Source organism: Diabrotica undecimpunctata, chromosome 6, assembly GCF_040954645.1.
Source record: "Diabrotica undecimpunctata isolate CICGRU chromosome 6, icDiaUnde3, whole genome shotgun sequence".
NCBI lineage: Eukaryota > Metazoa > Arthropoda > Insecta > Coleoptera > Chrysomelidae > Diabrotica > Diabrotica undecimpunctata.
In genome coordinates, this window is record NC_092808.1 from 29,349,619 (window position 1) to 29,375,447 (window position 25,829).

Sequence of the window (25,829 nt, forward strand, 5' to 3'; positions counted from 1 at the left end):
CTATGAAAATAATAATCGAAGACTTTAATACTAAAATAGGCAATGATAATAAAGGACATGAACACGTGATGGGAAAGGAAGGAATAGGGTAGAGAAACGACAATGGAAATCGACTAATCGAATTTTGCGAACAAAATGAAATTGTAATAGGTGGAAGCATTTTTAAACATAAGCGGATACATAAGGAAACATGGAAATTACCAGGAGGAAGGTACAAAAACCAAAGAGACCACATAACAATTGAATATAAACGGAGAAGCAGGTTGCAAGATGCCAGAAGCTTAAGAGGTGCTGATGTGGGGTCAAACCACATGCTAGTCTGAGAAATGGAAACTGAGAATGAAATTAATCATAGATAAAAACCACAAAACCAACATAAAGAACAAATACAACGTTGATGCTGTAAAACAAGAAAGTATAAGAAATACATTCGCTGAGAAACTGGCAATTAACCCAAACTGTACCACAACAAACTGGAGAGTAAGAAACATAGAAGCAATTTGGACTTACGTAAGGACTTACACTAAACACTAAACGTGGACTTACACAAGGAGATGCGCTGTCAGCCTTACTCTTTATAACAGTATTCAATAGTATTATTACCGAAAGAAAAGTGTCAGGAACAATTTGCAATAAGGTGGGACAAATAATAGCATACACAGACGACGTAGTGATAGTAATAGAGGAAAAAAATGAACTAAATAGAATATTCAACATAATAGAAGGAAAATCAATAGAAAAAGGTTTGGAGATAAATAAAAAGAAAACGAAATGCATACATTGTATTGCAGATTGTAGCAGGAACAAGAAACTACTTTTTCATTCAAAATTAATCAGTATAACTTTAAAGAAGTAGAAAAATTAAATACTTTGAGATAGTAGTGCACAGAAGAACACAAATACAGCAAAAAATACTACAAGGTTATAAAGCATTGTATGCAAATGAAATGATATTAAAAAATAAAAAATTAATTAAAAACAGTACACTGAGAATATACACAACAATAAGACCAACAGTAACGCCAGAAACTACCAGTCTTACTTATAAAGAAGAAGATATGTTAAAGATCTTCGAAAGAAACATTATTAGAATGATCATGGATCCAAGAGAATCAACCAAAACGAAATACGATCCTTAATCAAATTTGAAACAGATCTCTCTCTCTCTCTTGTCGTTTCCTCATTGCTGAGGATCGTGATTTCCTACAATGCGGGCTGTCAATTCTCTCCATCTCTTGCGATTTTGGGCTGCTCTCATGGACTCGGAAAACGTTTCTCCAGTGGCTTTCTGTACTTGATCTGACCATCGGATAGGTGAGCGTCCTCTGCCTCTACATCCTACGTTTTCGCACACAATTAGTCTTTCTAAGTTGTCATTGTCTCTTCTCGCAATGTGGCCAAAAAACTTTAAAACATTTGCAAGACACTGAGAGGAGAGTCTCGTCTGAATGTTTAGCTCTTCGAGAATCGACTGATTGGATCTGTGCTCCGTCCACGAGAGGCGTAGCATTCGTCTCCAGCACCACATTTCGAATGGGTCAATCCTTTTCCTATCCTCTGATTTTATTGTCCATGTTTCGGCACCGTAACTGAAGATTGAAAAAATGAGTGTCCGTACCAGTCTCATTTTGAGTTTTTTGGATAAAGAGCGGTCCTTCCATATTTTTGACAGTCGACTCATCGCGTTCTTGGCCATCCCTATTCTTCTGCGAATTTCCGTATGGGAGGAGGCTGCATTGCTTAAGGAAGATCCTAGATACGTGAACTCGTCTACTTTCTCGAATTGATTTAGGGCGCCTGTTGTTTGGAGGATATTCGCGTGGTCCACAATCATGATTTTTGTTTTCTGATTATTAATCTTGAGCCCACACTTGTTGCTTTCGGTTTCTACTCTCTTTATCAGTCTCGACATCTCCTCTTCAGATGTTGCTATCAGTGTTGTATCGTCTGTGAATCTTAAGTTTGAGATCTTTTTTCCTGCAATTTAGATGCCGCCTCTCCATCCATCGAGTGCGTTCCTCATTATGTATTCTCATTATAAATATATACATTGAAACAGATAATAATAAATAAATAAATAAATCTGAAAATATAATAAAAGCTCAGATGAAGAGGTGGTACCGACATATATTTACAAAAGCAAAAAACGCAGCTCAAAGAAGATTAACGGAGTGGCCACCAGAAGTAGAAAGCCTAAAAGATTACCCAAGATCCTATGACAGGACCAAGTAGAAAGAGATTAAGAACACTGGAAATAAAGAACTGGACACAGGTACTACTGTATACAACAGCTTGGAAGCAAGTAACAAAGTCAGAATAGCTTATAATGTCTTTAGAATTGTATAGCTTGTAAATAAAATAATGTGTAGGAAAGTATCTTATCTTTTAAATTAGTTTCTCTCTCTGCAAAATATATAAAGTTAATTCACTACTATTATTAGAATGCTGACAAAATTCCCGCTACATTTTAACTCAAAACAAACTATATTATAAAATACGTTTCAAACACAACAGAAAAATCCTCAGAAGAATCTTTGGGCCTTATCACAACATTAATAGCAACCAATACCGAATGAAAACAAATGCTGAGGTCAAGCAGATGTATAGAGAGAGCGAAATAGTCCAAGAGATTAAATCCCAACGTCTTAGATGGGCTGGCCATGTCCATAGACTCCCTAATAACCGCCTTGCCAAATTAACATGGGAGGAAGCCCCCACAGGAAGAAGACCCTTAGAACGTCCACGAATGCGATGGAGAGACAATATATGGTCAGATCTAAGAACAATGGGGCTGCCCACTGACTCAACTATTATGGATGATCGTTCAAGATGGAAGCAAGTTGTGCAGTCAGCCAAAACCCACCCCGGGTTGTAGTGCTACGAGAAGAAGAAGAAGAAGTTTTAAACACAATATGTTTAGTTAAAACTTACCTGTTGTGAGATTTCATCGTCTTCTTGACTCCAATCAGGATCTAAGTCATCGTAGCAACCTCCGCACATGCTGAACGCGGAAAGAGAAACGGTTTCGTGTTTAAGATTTTCTTCAGATTTGGTATGCCTCAAGGTTGGCATGATCTTTGGTGGCACAGGAGAGCTTTCCAGGTCTTCAACTTCAACTACCTCGACGTACATTATGTAGGGTGCCTGGAACGAAAAAAAAAATAAACTATAACATCAACACTAGAAACTGTTGCATTATTAAATTTTCTAAAGAAATATGAGCTCAATTTTTTATTCAGATTAAATATCGAAGATATGTTTTCTCGGATAGACTAGTATCTTTTTTTTGCTGAAAATGTTTACCATTCTCTATTCTCTATTCACAGATTTCATGTGTAAAAACTGGAAATCGTTTTCAAAATAAATTTGCCAAGTGGAAATCAAAACATCAAATAACAAACATATTTTAAACTGAAATTGTAGTGAAATTTCACCAATAAAAACAGTAAATAATATTAAAATGCCATAAGAAAATAGCTTTAGAAAAATATTGAGACTAATGAGAACAATTTCGTATAAATTTTGCAAGGTAGAAAATAGTCCAGTCGTTAGAGATTTGATCTCCAAAAACGAGATGAAAAAGCTGAATTTTGCCGCGAATGTCAATTTTGGGACATCAAACAAGATGCAAATAAGTTTACAAGTCCTACCCCCGGTTTCCCCTTAAAACCACCCCTCGTAGGGTGAGCAAAACCGAAATAATCTATTTATCAATCATTTGTACCGTTCGCGTCATAAAAAACTGGTACAACTCTTATAACAAAAAATCGTGTTTTTTAAGTTGTGTACGTTGATCTTGTCACATGTGTCATTCTAATTTCTAGGGCACCGTTGCCAGTTCAACGAAAATATTATATGAAACCAGCTAAAAGCAGGGCTATACGACAGACCGCCAGTTTTAAGTGTACTAAAAACTAAAACATTATCGAGCATTCTCGATCAGTCAATCACATTAAATTTGTTTAAACATGCATCCTAAAAATTCCCATATTAATTTTGTAATTTTCCATCATCTCAATTAAGTACCCATACATTGATTTGTGTCATATTATAATTTATGAAAATATTTCAATTCAAAAATAATGATAGATAATCGATCTAGACATAACTTTAAATTATTATAATAAAACATTACAGTCGGATATTGGATTGTAACTGTCATGTTTTGAAAAGCGTTTTTTCGCCCCGGATATTTTATAGTTTATAATACGTAGGATAAAGTATAATATTTTTTTTATCGTTCTTGTACTAAATAATCAATTAATCTTGGTAGTTTGCCTGTTACTAAACTTATTAACACAAATTAATTAGATACGGTTTTTTGTTGTTAATGATAAAAATAATACCTATCTACATTACAATACAATTACAATAATACATTTTTGAACGTTATTTTTTTTTATTTAGATTTAGTGCATTTCCGTTATCTGTGATGGCAACAACGAATTGATTCACGAACCATTGTGTCCAGTCTGAACACAGGTTTACATTGGGAAAAAAAGTGTACCAGTTTTATATGACGGGAAGTGTACGCAGTAGAAAAAAAAATGCTTTAAATAAAAAATGCAGCTGAGATAATTTTGAACAAAAATGTCTATTAACACTTTTTGTGTAGAATGAACCGTTCTCTCAGAAACAACTCTTGAAGCGACCGGTGATTTTTAATGTCAGTTACGTGCGCGAAATCAAAATTTAATCAAAAACGCTGAAGTTAAACTTTCACCTTACTAGGGATCGCACCTCACGGGAAATGCCTCCACGAAGAATATTAAGAAAAAAGGTGGTTCGACATAGAGTGTAAAAAGAAATAGCAAAAAACTAGTCCGGTATGGATGGAAATGATCACGAAAGAAACAACAGATACAAATAAAAAAATAAGGAAATCAGAACCTTTTGCATGCCACCAGAAATGAAAAAAGAGGATACCAACAAAAACCTATATTCTTCAAAAATAAAACGTGGAATATTATACAACGAGAAGCAGAAATCCTAGAGAGAATATTTTCGACGGAGAGAACATTTCGACGAATTACTAAATGACAAGGACAAACTAAACCAAAAAGAAAACAGAAGCGCAGAAGCAGAAAATGAACACTTGGAAGATGTAGAATACACTTAACTCAACAAAAAACAAATCGAGGAAATAATAAAAAAAAACTGAAAAAAACAAATGCTCTGGAAGTGATAATATAACAGCAGAAATGCTGAAGTATGATGGAAAATTGCCGAAAGAATGGATATACATACATTGTTATGAAGGAGACATGTATGAAAGAACGAATATTAGAAGATTCTAGAGATACTAAAATATCAGAATAATAATGCTGTTGGGAATATGCGTCAATGATGCAGACACAGCAGAATTTCGTTCTTACGAAAGACCGCGGTTAAAGCTCATATCATATTAGTAACCAATGCTCGAATGGAGCTTGAATGTCAGGTCGATAACACCTACAAAGACGTAGTAAAAAAACATATCCAGGTATAACACATTATCGTTGTATAACTCGTGAACCTGCGATTTTTGGACTTTATTAACGAAACGGTATAACTTACAAATAACAAGGTAAGTGAATTCGTTGAAATAATTTGGCAACAATACGTGTTGTTATGTAGGTGACATATCGAAATATGTAGTCGCAATGGCTTTAATTCTATGATTTTTGAAAACATAATTGTTGTACAAATGTTTACATAGCTGTAAAATAAACTTTGCCACGTATAAATCGAAAAATAATTGATTTACTAAATCAATGGTATAAACAATATAATTGGTGTTCAGAATTTTTCTAATTGGTTCTATTAATAAGTTAGTAAATATTTGTAATTGGAAATGTAATGGAAACTTACGAACGAACAAAAATAAATTATTTCACTGTCTGGATATTTATAAAGCAATTCCATTATTATGACAATTCGAAGAAAACTTCGTTCAATCAAAATCATTTTTAAGGCTATCTGAATTTTACCAGTTTAAGTTATTACGCTCACATAAGAATTGTTATGTATTCTCATAATAAACGTATGTGTCTAAAAAATGATTTTTAAAGCGTTAGCTAACCTAAAAACTGCTTTTAAAATAACTTGCGAGCAAAAAAATCGACTCACAATTGCCAAATTGCCAATTTCCAAAAAATAATTGTTTTATGCAAATTGGCACCGTGTTGTAAAATTTTCCTACTTCTGTATGGCACAGGGAATGCAGCACACATTTTAACGGGCGTGTTCTATGCAATGTAGAGCTCTATGAATTTGTCGGTGGTCGACTCAGTCACTTGTCAAAAGTTGACGTTTGTGTACACTTCAAAGTACAGTAAGTTAATATTTTACAAATGCATATTTTACCAGTAAACGCGGCCCAGATAATTGCATTATTACGAGAGGGCTATAGCACAGAATAAATAACAATCAGAATGCCCACTCTCAGATGCCGCCTTTGAAGTTTGTCAGCACGCGATCGCCATATTTTAAACGGAAACATAGACTCGAATTGAGTAATTTGTGACAAGCTACGACAGAACTGTAATTTAAATTTTTAGAAATTAATAATTTAGTACATTTGAAATAATTTAATCTATTCTTCAACTAAAAGTACGAATAAAATAGTGAATATTATGTCTATAGTTGCCGTAAATAAATTAAACCGGGTTAATTTTTCTATGCACACCAGATAAAATGTCACTGGTGAGGGATGGGTTCCGTTTAAAACATGGCTGATTCCGTCTGCGCGAACGAGATGCGCGTACTTATTTTTTCAAGCAGAGTGGGCATTCTGATTGTTTATTATTCTGTGGCTATAGTCAGAAGACTGTCGCCGCGCCGGTCGCATACTTATGGCGCAGTCTGCAGTCTTAAGAGCTTAAACCCTATTCATTCTACAAATTCCCAATCGTCAATAGAACCACGTGTAAGCCAAACAGGGTCGTACTGATGTACGACCTATGTATCATATGATTTTTAAAAATATTTTCTTTTGAAACTTTTAGTGTAAGAATTTCTTGAAAATTAATCATTATATCACAATTAAACTAACCTCTAAAAAATAACACGACCAGTAAATAACCTAACAATAACTATAACATAAATATAACACAATATATTAACTTAAAAATCAACACGATACAATTTGAATTTAAAATGATGGCAAGTTGGGATCTGTAACATGAGAATCTGTCTAATAAATTATATTTAATAGCCTCTTGACGAATGAGACGGCGAATATCAACACGTGCTCATGTTTACTGATGGGAATTTGGTAAACGAATAAACTTTAGCATCGCTCCAGGAAACTGGTAGCCACAGTCGTCGACCAGGTTCGGATCGGCGACGTGTAACGACAGAGAAGGACGATCGCATCATTGCGGAATCCGCACGCGACAGGAGTTAAGCTTCAACAATCCCTGAGGAATGTACGAGGTGTCATCGGCACTTAGTGGACAGTTAGAAGAAGACTTAAGGCTGCCACTTTGACTCCCAGACGAGCTAACACAGGGCCCAAATTGAACGCACGTCAGAAACAAGTTCGACTTCAGAGTACCCGAGAACACCAAGGTCAATTGGGACCTTGGCCAATGGAGCCTTATTCTCTGATGAGAGTCGGCTGTGCTTGTATAACAATGACAGAAGACGACGCGTCTATCGGAGGTCCGGGGAACGATTTGGCCAGTGCTGCAGTGTCAAAACACTGAGCTATGGAGGTGGTTCGTGTATGTTTTGGGGTGGTATATCTTTAGAAGGAAAAACAGAGCTTCTGTTCGTGCCCGGTGTTGGTCGCGGAGAGGTTTGACAGAGGATCGTTACATTACGGATATTCTCCAAGACCATGTTGTTCTTTACGCCGGCCACATAGGCGACGACTTCATGCTAATGCATGATAACGCTCGATGTCACACAGCGCGGATTACGAAACATTAACTGGCCAACACCAATATAACAGTAATGGATTGGCCTCCATTGATTCCAGATATGAATCCCATCGAACATCTATGGGATGAACTTAAACGTGGGGTTCGGGTCCGTAATCCAGCACCACCGACAGTGGTAGAGCTAAAATCTCTCCAATAAATGAAGAGTGGGAAACCATTCCTCAGGAATCAGTCAGAAACTTGATAAGGTCGTTACAAAATCACATGGAAAGTGTAATAAAACGCGGAGGAGGAAATACCCAGTATTAATTTTGATATTTTATGTTAATTTACTTTTATATGCATTACATCATGACTTTGATTCATACCATGTATTCTCACATACAATATAAGTTATCTTTATGTTCTTTACTTACTAACTTTACAAATATTGGTGTCATTACAATAAAAATTACATCTGTTAATTAGTTCTAGTCAAAAAATATAACTTACTTTACTTTTGAGTCGATTTTTTTGCTCGCAAGTGTATATATTGTTGCGGTAACAAAAATTTAGGGGCTGAAACGTGGACCTTATCTCAAAATGATGAAAGACTTCTTGGTATTTTTTAGAGAGAAATTTTAAAGAAAAAAAAAGACGGTATAACTTTGAACTATATCAGTTATACACCGATCCAGATCTTGTGAAATTCGTTAAAGTACAGAGACTTAGACGGGCTGGACACATTGCTAGGATGTCAAATCACGAATACACGAAGAGATTAACATTTTAAAAACCAGAGGGCCCAAGAAGCAGAGGACGACCACGAAGGTGATGGATTGATGACGTGGAAGAAGACCTACAAATTCTAAGGGTCAGAAGATGGAGGGAAGTTGCCAGGAATCGACAGGAGTGGCGACTTCTTTGTGAGCAGACCAAGAACCACAACGGATTGTCGAGCCACTTATGATGAGCAAACGTTTACGCCAATAAAAATCGCTTACTGGATGAGATGCACTAAACTGGGAATCATGTCAAAAAGAACGAGTCGACCTTAAGGTACTGACCGAAACCCGTAAGGTGTAACTAAATTACTGTTGTGTAAGTTAGTCCATTATAGTTACAGAACGTTAGGGGTCCTTCGAGCCGGATCAGTATTTAAACTCCATGTTTACATTTTTACAAACTTAATTGATTCGTATTTAACTTTCAAACTTACCTTATCTTTGGAGTTGAGTACAGCTGCCACTTGAGGAGGTATCCTAACGATAAAATGGGGATTTTGACTATTCAACGGCAACCATACTCTGGCCGGTAGATTGAGATTGAGAGTAGTCAACTCAGCTACAAGTCTTGTGGTTTTAGCTTCTTTAGTCGGTATGGAACTAAGTAGTTTGCCGATGAGGATCAGTGCTTGCATGAATTCCAATTCAGGCCTTAGTCTAGGCGCCTGAAACAAAAAAATGTACATTAATAGTTATATTATCTAGAAAGGATATTAAATAAACTAGCAGAAGAAACTTATTGACATTAAATATGTTATTATAATTGAAGCAGATAAAAAGTATATTATAAGAAGAATTAACTCGTTCTGTTGTAAACGTAACAAAACAAAATAATTGCTTTAAATTTTAAAAAAGTTGAAATACTACAAAAAGAAATTTCAAGAAAATATTGGTATTACTGCGTTTGAAGTACCTATTGACTTAACCAATCGTTAGGGAGCAGCTAACTGAAAAGACGTTTTGCACCAAAACTGCTTTTAGTTTGGTTTTATCTAATCCAAAGCCCAGAATCTCTCAGAAGCAATCGTCCCACAAATGCAAAACAGGCTGCCACAACTTGTTCGTCTTGGTAGCTTCTACACGTATGGGACGAGAAATTAAAAAACTACTAGATATGTATACTGTATACTTCATTGATATAGAACATTTTTAACAGACAGAGATGAAGAAAAAATAGTTACACAACGTAGGTTTCACGTGCTAGGACATAGGGGACAATACTAAACAAATGTCCACTAAAGCACTAATAATTAATAACCACAAACCCAAAATTTTAGTGCGATTCTTGTGCAGCTGCAAGGAACTATCAAACTTAAGCTAAATCGAAAAATTTAATTAAACCGTGAACATATTCGCGCAATATTTTTTATAATTTTCGAAGAGAATTACCATTTCAACAATAATACCTCATCGAATTGGGTTGTGTTTTCAGCCATGCAGAGTGCATCAGTTAGAGCATCATAGAATATTTTTAGCGAAGTTCTAAGAACAGGTATGCCAAAAACGTCGATGCTTTGCACAAGCTTATCTACGAAGATCGTGACATCGCTAAATAGAGACATAACTGAGGACTTCACAGACTTCAATTAAAAAGTGCAAAAAGAATTCTGTACAAAGAATAGTTTCCCGTTGGAGACAGTTTCTGTGTACAACATCATGAGTAGCGATAAATGGTGGATTTATTCATATGAGTCAAAAAGTAAATGCCAGTCGTTTGTTTGGGTATCTTTTAAGTTTCTTCTAAAAAGATGGTCGCAACATTGATATCGAAAGCAGGTCATGTAGCAAAAATTCATATACAAGATCAATTAACTGTTACTTTTGATTGGCATACAACCATTTGTTTGTCGCAATTAATCGTTGAGCTTCGACACAAATCGACTGACTCATCATTACGTGAGATTTGTTCCCCAATCCCAAGGTACCAAGGATATGCATGGCACAGTTTTACTCAAGCCCTATACGAAAAAAATATAAAAAATACCCTTTATATTCTAGAAAGAAATATGTACGTTTGCAACTTCTTTAAAGCTTAGTAAAATTGCAACGTAAATAGGAGTGCTAATACGGTTAAAATTGATAAACATTTAACATGAGATTAATGATTTCTGCAAATACAGATTTATGATTTATAAAACGTAACATATATGGATTGATTTTTACTAGCGTTAAAAATATAGTTAATAGTCGCATTCTTCGAAAAAGAAAAAAGGCTGAGAGGTTAAATCGCTTACGATATCTGGGAGAAAATCGATTTAGGTCTAAAATACACCGAATCGGAATAGGGTGATTGAACTTGTAAGACATTAATTATAATCCCTTCGCCTGACATAAATCTTGATAGTTGTAGTAGTACAGGAAACACGATTTAATCGCATAGTTCTCAAAGTTATTTTTATGTCTGTCAAGTTTCGCAGTAAAATTTATTAACCGTGTAACGAGTATGATATTTTATACACAAAACCTACATGTTAATCGATATTTTCGTAAAACTTGGTAATTTAGAAGTCTCATTAGGTTTTTGTTTATTGTTACCACTATATTTTATGAGTGATCGAGAAAAAATCGAACTACGTAGAATAGGCTGCCATATTTTAATGTTTCGCGTGGGTATTTTAGCCATTTCTTCAAAATTACATCTATACACGGTTCACAATTTGTTGATAGCTCACTACAAGTTTAACCCTAATTAGAAAACTGAAATACAGAGAGGATAAGTAATACGATATAATAGTAAAAACCAACCTAAAACTGACGGTTTAAGACGTTTTCGACTAACCCACCTTATATCTGAAGGAATACAATACGTTATAATCCTATTACGGGGTTATTTGAATGGTTAGAAATGAACGAACAGTGTCGTAGAGTATATGATTGAAACATTTATTTGAACTAAATAAATATATTTTTTAAATTGTACTTATGTAAATTGTATTTTTTAATAAAACTTATTTATTTTATTCAAAAATAAAAAGTTTCTTGCCATTTGTAAAAGATACATTTATTTAATTAAGGAAAAATTTATTTAATTAAGGCAAAATTTCCAATGTGTTTTAAATGTATCCATTATTTTCGAATCCGGAGAAAACTAATAAATATTTTTGAAAAATTTAAACGCAGAATGAAAGATTACATTATTACTCAGGGCAGAAAGTCCCTGAAAACTTCTACAATGTTTATTTTAATATTTTATGTAACAGGGGTGAAAATAAAAGAGAAAATATAGTATAATTTTTAATTGAAAATATTGCATGCAAAAGAAACTTTTTATTTATTCTAAAAAATAGTACAGCTTGTATTTTATATGACGTATTTTTTCTAGCCACATAACTTTTTATTTGTGCCCAAATGAGTTCAATTGGATTTATTTCGCAATGGTAGGGTGGAAGTCTAAAGACTGTGATGTTTCGCCTTTCCGCCATTTTGTCAACTACGTATTTCTTGAACTTTGATTTGTGTTGCCGGGCAATTTTTAAAAGTTCTGCTTTTACCATTCCATCTTCGTAAGGCAGATACTTATTCCGCAGCCAGTCAAGAATATCCTGTTTCTTCCACGCATTCGTTAGAAGTCTTTCTACTAGTCGTGAATGATAAGGTGCATTATTTAATACTGTAATTTAATTTGGTGGTATGTGTTCAATCATTTGCTCAAAATACTCTTCGAAAACATCAGCTGTCATCTCCTCGTGATAGTCTTTTGTGCTTTTGGAATGAAATTCCAACAAACCATGCTTAACAAATCCTTTTTCACTGCCAATGTGAGAAATTATTAATCTACTGCCTTTACCAGAAGGTGGGGAGATACCAGTAGACCAACCTTCCATAAAGGCTTGCCTGGAGCTTAATATATTTTTATCTGACCAAATGTTTTTAGAGTATGACCTGAGTTTACCCACGTTTCATCCTGGTAGAAGATGGGCCTTTCTTCAGCCCGGAATTTTTGTATGAATCTTAGATAATTTCTTCTCCAACATTATCTTCTCCTCCCGGTCAATCAAAAGTGATTTTCGGTCTGATTTCTCCCACCGGAAATTTAATTCTTTTAAAACTTGCCACAATTTAGTTCGTCCGATATGAGGCAAATCCGGGTCGTCTCTAACTTCTTGTAAAATTTTGTTTAGGTTTGGTATTTCTTTTTTGAAAAAAAATCCATGAATTTTCCTTCGAATACCATTTTTGGCAAATTCATCAATTTCAATAGGCTTTTTCCCTCTCTTTAAGTTTTCGTTTGTGTTTGGGTTAGCTATACCGTGTTTTTTTCTTTCTGATAGGAACCTATATAAAGTTGACCCTCCTACGCCAGTCATGTTGGCACAACTTTCGACTATGTTGCGAACAGTGTTTGTGGGAGTCTGAGAAACCAGAGCATCGTGAACATTCAGGACAATAGTCTTCTCTCTTGGTGAATAGACAGACTTACTGACTGTACGCAACAGTACCGGTGTAAAACTTGATGATGAAGCCATCACAAACAATCCAACAAAACGAGCACGAGCGAAAGGTACGTAGATATATGGAATGGATATATATGGACGTATGTTCGTAGGTATATGGAATAAAAAATCACTCACGCACTGCATATAATTCGCAAAAGAAATATTCGAGACGCTAATTACTGCCGTAGACGCGGAAACACAGACGAGCCGTAAATTACATGCGATCAAAAACGTACTAAACAAAAAAATTGTTTTCGTTCGTAATAACTTCACCCTTTCAAGTTAAGTTTCGATTATTATTATCGATTATATTATTAAAAATCTGGGGAATTCCATCTTAATTATCTTGCAACGAATAGTACATTCGGATATGAATTTCAGGTTTTCTACTAAAGTGATTAAACGCGAAGATTAGTATTGAAATATCCAAAGAGATAAGGTATTCTTATTTACAAAATCGTTAAAGGTTAAATTCTTATTTTTATTAATATAATATAATAACCAACATTAGTCGTGAAAGTTTTAATTGTTTTTTTGCTAAATATATTAGTATTAAAATATTATCAATATTATATATAGCAGTATTAAAACATTATATTATTATTTAATGAATAAACACCTTAGGAACGCCTATGATTTACGACCGTTTTATGAGTTTGAGGCATATTTCGTGCTCTCAACAATTTGTGAACAGAGAATAGCACTTGAAACACTCGCATTCAGTGGCGGATATACGGGGAGGCAAAATGGGAGAAATTCTTATTTATGTCTTTTATGTATTTTTGGTTTATCTTTTTTATGCCTTTGGTGGTGTTTCATTGGTAGTTCCCCCCAAGTTGAAAGTTCCCCTCCCAAGGCAAATGTCTAGATCTGCCACTGCTCGCATTGTAACAATGTCTCAACAAGAAATATAGCAAAAAAAAAACAAATATCTCATTTATTTAATATCAAAATCATATAACATAAAACTAGAGAAGTTGTAGGAAATGTTTACTTAAATATATAACCAAATTAAATACCTTAAACGAAAATTAGGATGCATTAGGAGATCAGATGCTTCTGTTGGGAAACGTTCCTTACCATTTATTTTCACTCTTACTGAGAAGTACTTACATACTCAGAAGTTACCGTCGATAAGTTTTACGTTGCGCTTTATGCTAAATGCCATTTTTAATTAAGTTTCAAACTTGAAAATTTTACACAAATCTGGTTAAAGATTTCTAATTAAGTTAAAATAAAGTATTGAAAATTTGGCTTTCTCATTATGGAGGTGGCTAAAATTCCGACTAGTATCCGTTACTTTTCACAGCCTACTTTATAGTTTTCTTTATTAATCTGTGGTAAGTTTTTTGTTCAATAATTTTTCTTGTAATTTTACGAGCAAAATAATTATTCTGACATAGCGTGACTCAAAAGGCCCCGACCTTATTAAACTTTTTTAAGTCGGTGTTTGATTCTGTTAATAGTGCTTCCAGTTTAGAGTACCGATGGTTCTTGTTTTCTGCCTTGTAACCTATATGAAGAAGAAACGAATACTGTTAAGGCAGAGGTCCCAGCTTGTTGTAAAGCGGGGCATTCACGTTCCGATATTTAGTCCGACTTGTGGTTCAACCTCCGAAGTTGGATCCGATATCGGACCGTGAGTGGGCTTGCTGGATTGTTGGAAATCTAGTTGTACGAGTCGGAACATCCAGAGGGACGATTAGAAAGTCCAACTTCCTATTGGCGACGGAGTTAGAGCGTGAATGGAGGAGTTGGAAGTCGGATCAAAACTTTACTCAGTCAGCGCTTTGAAAAAAACCCTTGGGTACCTACTGCCAGCCTGGGGTAATGAACAGTGAAAGAATATCTGAATTTATTGATATTTACGGAAATAGTCTATGTTTGTGGGATACTAGTAGTGCTATACACGCGAACCGAAACGGGAAACAGCCCAACAACACCTGCTGAATGTGATGTTGAAGTGTTATTTTCAGTACAGAAGGATTTTATCAGTACGATAAATACACATACAAATGCTAAAATAAAATGAGACTAAATATTAGTGTCTAATTTACACAGCCACTCAATTGCTTCTGGGGAACATTCCACAAAAGTCCTGGAGGTTTCCACGGTAGACACAATTTGGGCAGCCTAAAATACAGTGGTTTATGGTCTCTGTAGGTGATCCGCAATCGCACTGTGGACTCTCCGCACGGCCCCATTTGAACAGCGAGTCAGCACATTTACCGTGTCCCGTACGTATGCGATTAAGTCGCGCCCAGGTGGGCCGGAGCAGATTTGATCCGATGAAGCCTTTAGTGATTATAACACATATTTTTGCATCGACATCGGCTATAAACGCGTGTAGTCGTGGCTCCGCACTGGCTATCCCGAAACGCAAGTGCGAGACGACTCCATTAAACGCCCTCTTAATATTCGAGATGAGCTCAAGTGAGATCACTCTACTCTCATTCCACATAACCTTGGTGGGAGAGCTGCAAGCTGCAAGCTTAATTCGACCAGCCCCAGACTGGACGTGCACGTGAAGCTTGTAGGATGTGCCTCATTTTGTAGATAAGAGGTAGCGAAGGAGGCTTCTCGGCGGTGACTTGCGAGGTGGGTCGTTATACTACCTGCGTTCACTTGTTCGCTCTCACAGAGATAAAGATCAGGTGTTCGTGTACAAGTACCGCGGGGAGGGTGGAGTTCCACGCTATGGCTAGCGTGCCACTCTCATCTGGAGACTGACTCGCAAGGGACATTGAAACTTTCTTCTAGGTGTTGGACTTACCCTTCTTGAGTCCTGCTCTACCCGATTCGGGGCTTGTTGGGTTGCCAACCAGTAGTCCCCGGACTTTACACCCGGGAGGAGGGGAGATCTACGTCAAAATCCATTCATTTTGACACGGATTCCTTGATGAATATGGCGTCTGGTTTTTTTTTTGTGAGTTGAGTAATAGTGTAATCTGTAAGCAGGTGGAACGGCGGATTCGTCAGCAAGTTAAAAGTAGTCCACAAAAGCAAACCACATCCGTCTCATAAAATCGGACATTCGAACTTTGTGTTCTGTGGGGACTCACCAGCCTCCCCTGGTGCGTTCGTAACAATGACTCTTGTCATTGTCGCTGTCTGTCGCAGCAAGAAGTCAGGAGAAGTCTTGTTTGCACATGTCTGTGAACGAAAAATTGTTCATACTTTTACTACAGAAACGAAGATCTGCTATATCTGGCCGAACAGAACGGGATAGGGAATGAAATTAAGTCCAGAAAGGGGGTTGACCGGCCACACTTTTCGTAAAAATAAACACTTATACTGCAAAGACTGCCCTAGAGTGGAATCCCCAAGAAAAAAGGAAAAGAAGACACCCAGCACAAAATTAAAGAAGATCGATTATGGACAATATATGAAAGAACAAAGAAAGTCTTGAAACGAGGTGAAGGCTTTAGCGTAAAATAGGACTCGATGAAGCATTTTTACGGAAGCTCTATGCTCCTCTTAGGAGTTTAAGAACCTTGCTAATAATATATAATTATCTGCTACAAGTCCTTCTCACTACTGATCTATGTATTTATTAAGTAGACTGTGAATAAATAAAACAAAATATTACTTACTTAATTTTCATAGATTTCAAATTAACAAAATGTAGAATTTTCCTGTCAATGATTATGACATTACATTGGGCTTTAAAAATTTTCAGAATCATCTGTGTATTTTGGACTATTTTCACTGTAAATATTTACTTAATGCAAATAGGTTTTAATTTCTTTACTTGAAGTTATTTACCTTTGCTAAAAATATATTATAAAAGTGCGCAATAGATTATAATATGTAGATAAATAATGTCGTTTTATGATATTATTTGTGTTTCAGTTTTTATAATTTTATGTAGCATCATTAGATAACATAAAGTATGGGAAAATAATATCTAGTTAACCTTGAAATATTTTCACGAACAAGGTTAAATATGGTTACCGTCAGCAACATGTGAACTTGTTAGTGCTAAACTGTTTCAGTTTAAGATGTTTAAAATTAAAAAAAATGAGAATTTTAATATGTGATAGAAAAAGACTCTAGTACAAGAAGCAACACAAGAAGAATATAAGCAAACAAACGACAATATTGGTTCGATGAGGAGTATAACAATGCAATGGGATGAAGAAACAAATCAATAAATAAAAAAGACAGGAACAACAGACATAATTCTTCTTCTTCTTCTTGATGTGCCTATCCGTTACGAATGTTGGCGATCATCATGGCAATTTTTATCTTATCTGCCGCAGCGCGGAAAACTGCACATATATTGTATTGAACCAGATTCTGAGGTTCTTTAACCAAGATGTTCTTTTTCTTCCTGGACCTCGTTTTCCAAATATTTTTCCTTGCAGGATGGCTTGAAGGAGAGCATATCTAGATTCATTTCGCATAATATGTCCGAAAAACTGTAACTTTCGAGATTTGACGGTGGTCGGTACCTCTCGGTTCTTATTCATTCTTCTGAGTACCTTCTCATTTGTGTCTCGGTCAGTCCACGGGATCTTACGCATTCTCCGATATAGCCACATCTCAAATGCTTCCAGTTTTCTGCACATATCTTCGTTCAAGGTCCACGATTCAACACCATAAAAAGGACAGAGAAGACGTAGCATCGCAGCATTCTTACTTTTGTATCAAGAGAGAGGTTGTGACTCTTGAAGAAGGCCGAGGAGATCCGATTGAAGGTGGATCTAGCTTTTCCGATGCGTACTATAATCTCCTGATTTTTGGTTCATTATTCATTTATTATGGTGCCGAGGTAGTTGTAGTGTGTCACTCTTTCTACAGGGGATTGGTTGACGTAGAGTTGACCTTCTGTACTCTGAAAGAATATTTATCGAAGCTTTGAACGAAACTGAAAAAGGTATTCTACTAAATGGTTATCGGCTAAACAACATCAGATATGCAGATGACACCATAGTCCTTGCGGACAACTTAGAAGACCTACAAGTTCTTATGAACAAAATCACGTATTACAGTCAACAATATGGACTCAACATAAACGTTAAGAAGACAAAGCTTAGGATAATTATGATAACAGACATAATACAATAGAAAATTATAAAGCTAGAAGAGGAGCAAAACAAATATTTGCAAATAAGTGCGAGGAAGCACCAAAAAAACAAAATAAACTACTGGAGAAGTAAAGACGTCCTATTTTCAGAAGAAATATACTGAAAAGCTAATAAAATTAGTGAGAATGATGCTCTATAATAAAAAAACAGAATTATAATTGAAGGAAGTTTCTCAAAACAGTTCACACTTAGAAGCTTAAAATAGAGAGATCCGATATGAACCAATTTATTTAATTTAGCACTGGAGGAAATCGCCAGAAGGAAAAACGAAAGAATAGCAAAGATTTATTTATCCAAAAATATGGATTAAAAATAAATCACACGAGGGCACAATGTATGGAAATAAGAAGAGATATAACGGAAGGGAAGAAATATATAAAAATAAGCTATGGAAACGAAATAGATAAATGATTATGGAAAGGAAGCAGGGCGGTAGGATCACTAAATACGATATTCACAAAGACCGCAAAATTTCATCTCTATGAAACAGTAATACGACTAAAACTGTTATGTACGAGTAAGACATAAATCCTGAACTAACAGGAAGAGGAGATGATAGAGATCTGGGAAATATTGACTCTAAGAAAAATCTTTGGGGAAATAAAACGACAGAGAAATATATAATGAAGATGTACGAGAAATTATAGATTCTAGCCAAAATACGAGCCCAAAGAGCAAGATAACTGAGACACATAATAATGCAAGAAAAAAGAAATGTCGAACAAATACTAAACCAAGGAAAAATTGAGAGAAAGAGCAGAAGACACCCAACAAAGAGATGGTTGGAGGCAGTAAAAAAGATTTGGAATACATTGGCGTGAGAAATAGAAAGAAAAAGCAAGGAACCGGAACACATGGGAGACGGTAGCAAATAATTTGGAAACCAGGCGCCTGCAGTGCTAATAGCATTAGTCGTCAGTATTGCTAATAACGGTACGTTTTAAATATTTATCGAAATTACAAAAAATAATTTATTAAAGATTTGTAGCGTCCTTTATTGCGTAAATAGTTCTTTATGATGATTAATCATAGATTACTAATAAACAGTCAATCAGCTATTTTTATTTATTTCATTACTCTGTTATAAAAACTTTTGACTCATGCTTAATCAAAGTCTAAATTTCTCCAATTCTTAGAAGTGTATAATTGATAAATGCCACTTTCTGTGCAGGGTCAACAGATAACTTTTTCATTTTGTAAATAAAATGAATTATCAAATTTGTATAAATCTATCATAATTTCAGCGGTTACTTATATACTCGTATGTATAGATAGTGATTATGAAATGTGTACAATATTTTTAATATTATTATACTTTTATTATTAGTTGACATTTGAAGATATGTTCCAGACATAACAACAATCTTGCAGCCCAATTACTTCATATGATATTAATTTTAAAAGATCTGTAACATGTTATCTGCCAACAAGAATAATAAATGAAAGGTGACCAATATTTTCTATTATAAGTACACTGCATATTGAATATTTTCTCACAACATACAATTTAGTCTTATCTACGTCTTTTCATTATCTTTTTTCTAATATTTTTGTTGTTATTATTTTCCAGATTTAGCCATACGGCTCACACTCCCTCTAAGGGGAAAATTCACTCATCCCAGATACCTACGGTATCAAAAGGATTGAGCTCTGGTGGGACTCTTTCCGTGTTATCGAGCCATAGGTGACTTGGTATGCTGGAGTATCTTCGCGTATCTGGACGTCGCGAGAAGTATATATTTCTGCATGGCCTGCATGTTCATTTAGACCTAGCTGTTTTATGTTCTCTAGGTTTTTGGGAATAACACCAGTAGTGGATAGAATAATAGGTACAGTTAACGTCATATAAAACTGGTACACTTTTTTTTCCCAATGTAAACCTGTGTTCAGACTTGACACAATGGTTCGTGAATCAATTCGTAGTTACCATCACAGATAACGGAATTGCGCTAAATCTAAATAAAAAAGAACGTTCAAAAATGTTTAAAAATTTTATATAGGTATTATTATTATCACTAACAACAAAAAACCGTATCTAATAAATTTAATAACCAGAGTGAGGGTTGAGTTAATGCTCAAAATGTTTAAAGGATCTTAAAACGTAGGGTATTGGTACAGGGAACATTGGAATGAATCTACTGTAATTTTATAATGTGTCTGTTGCACAGCTTCGATGCGCACAGCCCTCCTTTTAGCTGATTCGATACAATATTTTCGTTGAACTGGCAACGTTGCCCTAGAAATTAGAATGACATATGTGACAAGATCAACTTACATAACTTGAAAAACACGATTTTCGGTTACAAGAGTTGTATCAGTTTTTTATGACGCGAACAGTACTATCTGGGTACTTTCCATTTTCCATTGTCTCCTGATTTGTATATCTAGATCTCTGTACTTGGCGATCTTTTCTTTGTATTTAACACGTAAATTATTGGTGTTGGGTATCGCCACATCAATAAGTGTTGTTTGCCTGGTAAGTTTATTAACTAGTATGAGATCCGGTCTATTATGTGCCACTGGTTGGTCTGTGAGCATAGTGCAGTCCCAGTATAGCTTGTAGTTGTCATTTTCAAGCATTCTGTCAGGGACATATTGATAATAAGTCATGGCGTTCTTTATAATCAGTACCGACAAATGCCTGGCAGCCACCGGTAAGATATTAGATGGTTTCTTGGGCTTGGTAACCATATCGGCATTTGTCATTTTGGACTTGACGATCTTTAACAATATATTTCAGGTAATTTTTAGTTGGAATAACCCGATCCTGAATGGCAAGTAGGAAACCCTCAGTCTCGGGAAATATCTTTCCTGATGTCAACCAATAGTTCGACGCTGTATTGTCAACATATTCTTGGCTGATCTCATTGAGATATCGCCCATTCAGAGGTTTACTCATCCAGGTACGCATTTTTTCTTGCTTAGTCAGGTGGTTTATGCGCATTTCTTGTTCCCTCAGTATCATCTACTGAGCAAATTGCTCGATGTAAAGTAGATGTCTCAGCCTGTACCTGAAAATAAGTTCTTCAATTAGCAACTTGTTTATCCAGTTGCTCACCTATGTCCATAAGTTCTCTTCCCCCTTGATACCGCGGTAATGTTCTCTCTACTGCATTGCGTGGATCCTATTTTTGCGCCTTTGTGAGAAGTGTTCTTACTTTCCGCTGAAGACTCTCTATATCCGTTTTTGACCACTTTATAATACCAAATGAGTAGCTCTGCGCATGTATTTAATGCCTTAAACAAATTACCAAATAAACTATTAAGATATGACCGATTTAGTTATCTTACTCTTCACACGAACTCCGAAGTTAATTCAGTTTTCATTTGTTTATGGTCAATTTTCTGTGCTTGCTTTACTCCGAGATATTTGATATTTGTACATATCATCTTCACCCATTGCCACCCCCGTTGAGCCTGGTAACAGGCCGCAAATTCTGTTAAACAACGAACTACACTACAATTAAAATGTCACTCCCAAGTAGAAAACGGCTTTTATCAAAGCCAACTATGACAATTATTTCGTTTATCGTGGAAGGACTATCTCCAGTAAAGCAAAGACTTGCATCTTTGTGCGAAGAAAGTAAATGCGATATCCTGTGCCTTCAATGGGCCTGATCACCCAAGACCAAAAATTTTAGGTATGCAAGAAAAGAGAGAAATAAAGCACAACCAATATTAGGGCAGTGCCATATTTGTTAGACCAAATTTGGGGATTACTAAAAGCTCAGACATCGAAATAGAAGAGCCGAAGTAACCATCATCATTCAATACTGAAAGATGGAAAAGAGAATACAATCCAGACCTCTTCTTTGCTAGTAATAATAAAACTTGTGCGTCAAAGGGTCCATAACCCAATCCCAAACTCTCAACAAACACCCATCACTCTGCTCTGTTTGAGAGGGATCAAGAAAAACTTATAAAATGGACAGTGTAATAAACAACACATGCCCACTGATTATCGGCTGTGTAAAGCCAACAACAGTTGAACACCTCCACTCACTATCAGAAATCGCTCAATCAGTTATAAGAAGGAAAACGCACAGCATGGCAGAATGAACTAAGCAGATAAACGACCACCCCCATCATCTATTCGGCCATATTACTGTACATAAACAATTTAAAAATAAACGACTTCAATATAGAAGATCATTCAATGACACAGTCGAGCCATTATCCCACAACGCAAAAGCCACGAGATCCATGATGTGGGAAGAGCAGCAAAAAGGAAATATTACAAATACCTAAGAAGTACTCCCACCAGATGCACAACTTGACTGATAAAGATGGAAAACACTGAATATACTGCGTACAGGTGTCGGAACATCCAAACAAAATATGGTATCCTAGGGATACATATGACAGATGTGCATGCTGTGTGACATAATCAATGAGACACCTACTGCAGTGTCGTCTCGTAAACTGTGAGCAACAGTGCGAATGGAATGGGCGTGCATTAGCTTATGTCAATCACTGCACTGGTTAAAAGAAATATGAAAGTTTAATGTTTTAATTCATTTTTATATGGACTTACATATATTTAAATGTATTTTATTTATTATACTTAATTTGACTGTGCTGTATTTTAAATTTTATTTTAAGTTGTTTTAACTTAAATTATAATATTTATGTGCAATGTAGTCTTTACAGGAAAAAAAAAATAAATGAAAAACATAAATTATATGTTTTACATTTCCAAAGCGTTAACAAAGGAAGAGGATGCAGAATGGGAAACAAAGAGATCAAAATACTCTGTTACGCAGACGACGCAATATTGATAGCCCAAGATGAAGATAGTCTGCAAAGACTGGTCCACAGATTTAACATAAGAGCAAAAGAATTTAATATGACAATCTCATCTCAGAAAACTAAAACAATAGTAGTCAGCAAAGAACCAACCAGATGTAAAATAGAAATTGATGGCATTAGTATTGAACAAGTAATGGAAATAAAATACCTGAGAATTACACTGTCTAGTTATGGGGACCTGGACAAAGAAGTGAGAGATCAAGTACAAAAAGCAAATAGACTGGCAGGATGCCTTAATAACACTATATGGCGAAACAGACACATTAACACTGAGATGAAATCAAGAACTTATAAAGCCAGTGTAAGACTAATAATGACATATGCCTCAGAAACAAGTCCGACACAGCCACAACGCAAAGGCTACTGGAAACGGCAGAGGAAATACGCTGAGAGATCGAAAGAGAAGTGAAGGCATTAGAAAAAAATGTACCGTACAGTGTATAAATGAATGGACACAAAATAGAAAAAAAAAAAGAAAGGAATAACCACATAAGCAGAATGGAGGAGACCCGTGTCGTCAAAATAGCAAGAGATAAGTCAAAAATCGGCAGAAGTATCGGACGACCGCGCAAAAGATGGTGACAACCTTCCATAGAGGTATTAATCCACCAATGAACAAGCAGAATTGCTTATAAAAAGGAAGAAGAAGAAGACATATAAACAGTATTGTGCAGTTAGTGTGGAAAATTATTGCGCAAGAGTTATAATAACCTACTATGAGAAAGCAAGAGAGAAAGACAAATGGAAACTAAGAATGGAAAAATTTGACAATACACTTTTTTAAACATCCTTCTACTTGACGGTTGAACTTAACGGTTCCACCAATGGTATATAAGATAATACGAGTCATTGGGATTTCTACTTTGTTTTAATCAATAAAAAAATGAATTTTCCCCTCGGCAAATATCATCCTTAATTGTATGCAAATATATTTAAGTGAAGTTAGATATTTACTTTGTGGCAAATTTGAAATGGCGGTAAGATAAAAATTTCCAAGTAATTTTTTTTTATCTAAAAGAATAAAATCAGGACCGAATTATAGAATTTTCAAATTTTTCGATATGTGAATAAGAATGGAATACCTTGCTTTTTACATTACACAGAAAAGATTACAGTCAAGAAACATTGGCTGGATATTCATTATTTAACAGCGTTTTTTTTTTAATTAAATGGTTCTGTTGCCTTGCTGAGGTCAGTTATGTATTTTGCATGCGTGAAAGCGTGAGATGTCTTATGCCGCTTTAGCAGCACTTGTCGGTATGGATATTCCTCGGTTTTCTGAAGGCGCTTCAGTGGTTTTTTGAAGATAAGGCGAAAATTCAGCTATGCTGATTGAATGACTGTAAATTCTATAAGAGAAACACTTGCTCATAAATGTTTATTTAGGTGCTGGTATTAATTTTATGCGAAAATAAGTTATATGTAAATTTATCAATTAATATAAATATGGTGGGTGTATGCAATCAAATTACGGTACCTGTGATGTTGATCTAATACTTCTTCTTCTTCCACAGAGCACTGGGGTTGACTCGGGGACAGAATCTTCTTAAAGCCGCGTCGTCAGGTTTGCACAAAAATTTACAGGAGTGTTTAGCGCGCTGATTTATACAAGACTAAAACTGAGGTGCGTGTCGTCTCGTAGCTTTGCTCCCTTAAGACTTTAGGGGGCGGACTGTACAGGTCCGTATTAATTCACGATTGATAAGATATACACACACGTTAATTAAAGAATTAAATATAAAAATAAAATAATAAAAATTATTAATAAAAACTAAGAATATATGTGGAGGGACGTAACACTGATATTGGATAAGTGTGTAGTATTTGTGAAAATGTGATAATTCTTATGTCGCTCTAGCAGCACATTTTCTATCGCTGTTCCTCAGTTTTTCGATGATTTTCGGCGGTTTTCTGAAGACTAAAATACGATGCATCTATTTTTGACCACTGATTCATAGTCAGCTTGCTAACATGCATCAAAAAAATTAAGTGCCCTTGACGTACACTGAGCACCTGAATCCAATTACTTCAGAAGGCTGTAGCTTCAGAATGATAGTTTTTCAGACCTAGGTCCCATTGACTTTTTTAATCTACGTACTGAGAACTATCATTGACAGAATTTTCATTTAATTTGACCGAGGCCGGTTTTCCATAAGGTTAGTTGCGGGGTCCTCTGTTTATTTGATATTCGTCTTGTTTCATATTCCACGGTCTTTTACGGGCATAAAAATTGGCGGACTTTATCCTTGAGCTTTCTAGTGGTCACTCTCATGCATTAATTGTCTAGCCGACCATTTTTATCTATCCTTATTGTTACATTTGACGCCTTCATCCTCTATTTCTTACAATTGATACCCCAACTTGTTGGTGCTCATAACTTCCCTTTTTTTAATAATACCGTCTAGTCTGACAGACCCCGTGCGAGTACTTACGTCTTCCACGTGAGCGCGGATGGTAGAAGGTTAAGTAATGATTGTGATTAGACGTGTTTGACGAAACCGTACATTATTGAACTGTGCATCGATATTTAAGACCCATCTTCTTCAACACAGATACAATACAACAGATACAAACTGTTAAAAAGGTGCGCAGACACGCTTGCAATACCCTTAACGTTAATTATGCAAACTTCTTTCATAAAGAACTCCTTACCCCCTAGTTGGAAATTAGCTTCCGTTACCCCTATTTTTAAAAAAGGCAACAAACTCGACCCCAACAATTATCGTCCGATTAGCTTGCTGCCAGTAGTTGCTAAAGTTATGGAAGCCATTATCTCCGAGGAGATGACCAAACTTCTTCTCCAGGAACATGTTATTCCAACACAACAACATGGATTTGTCTCTGGTCGCTCTACTCTAACCAATC

At 35.6% G+C, this 25,829-nt stretch overlaps 1 protein-coding gene across 1 annotated transcript in view; it reads right to left on the reverse strand.

Annotated features, from left to right (window-relative positions):
* Positions 1-25,829, reverse strand: part of fwd (phosphatidylinositol 4-kinase beta fwd) — a 265,938-nt gene that overhangs the window by 12,885 nt on the left and 227,224 nt on the right. The window contains exons 5-6 of the mRNA XM_072534539.1: positions 9,064-9,294; positions 2,932-3,144 (exon numbers count right to left, since the gene is read on the reverse strand). Coding sequence (XP_072390640.1) covers positions 2,932-3,144; positions 9,064-9,294 — 444 coding nt within the window. The remainder of the gene's footprint in view (positions 1-2,931; positions 3,145-9,063; positions 9,295-25,829) is intronic.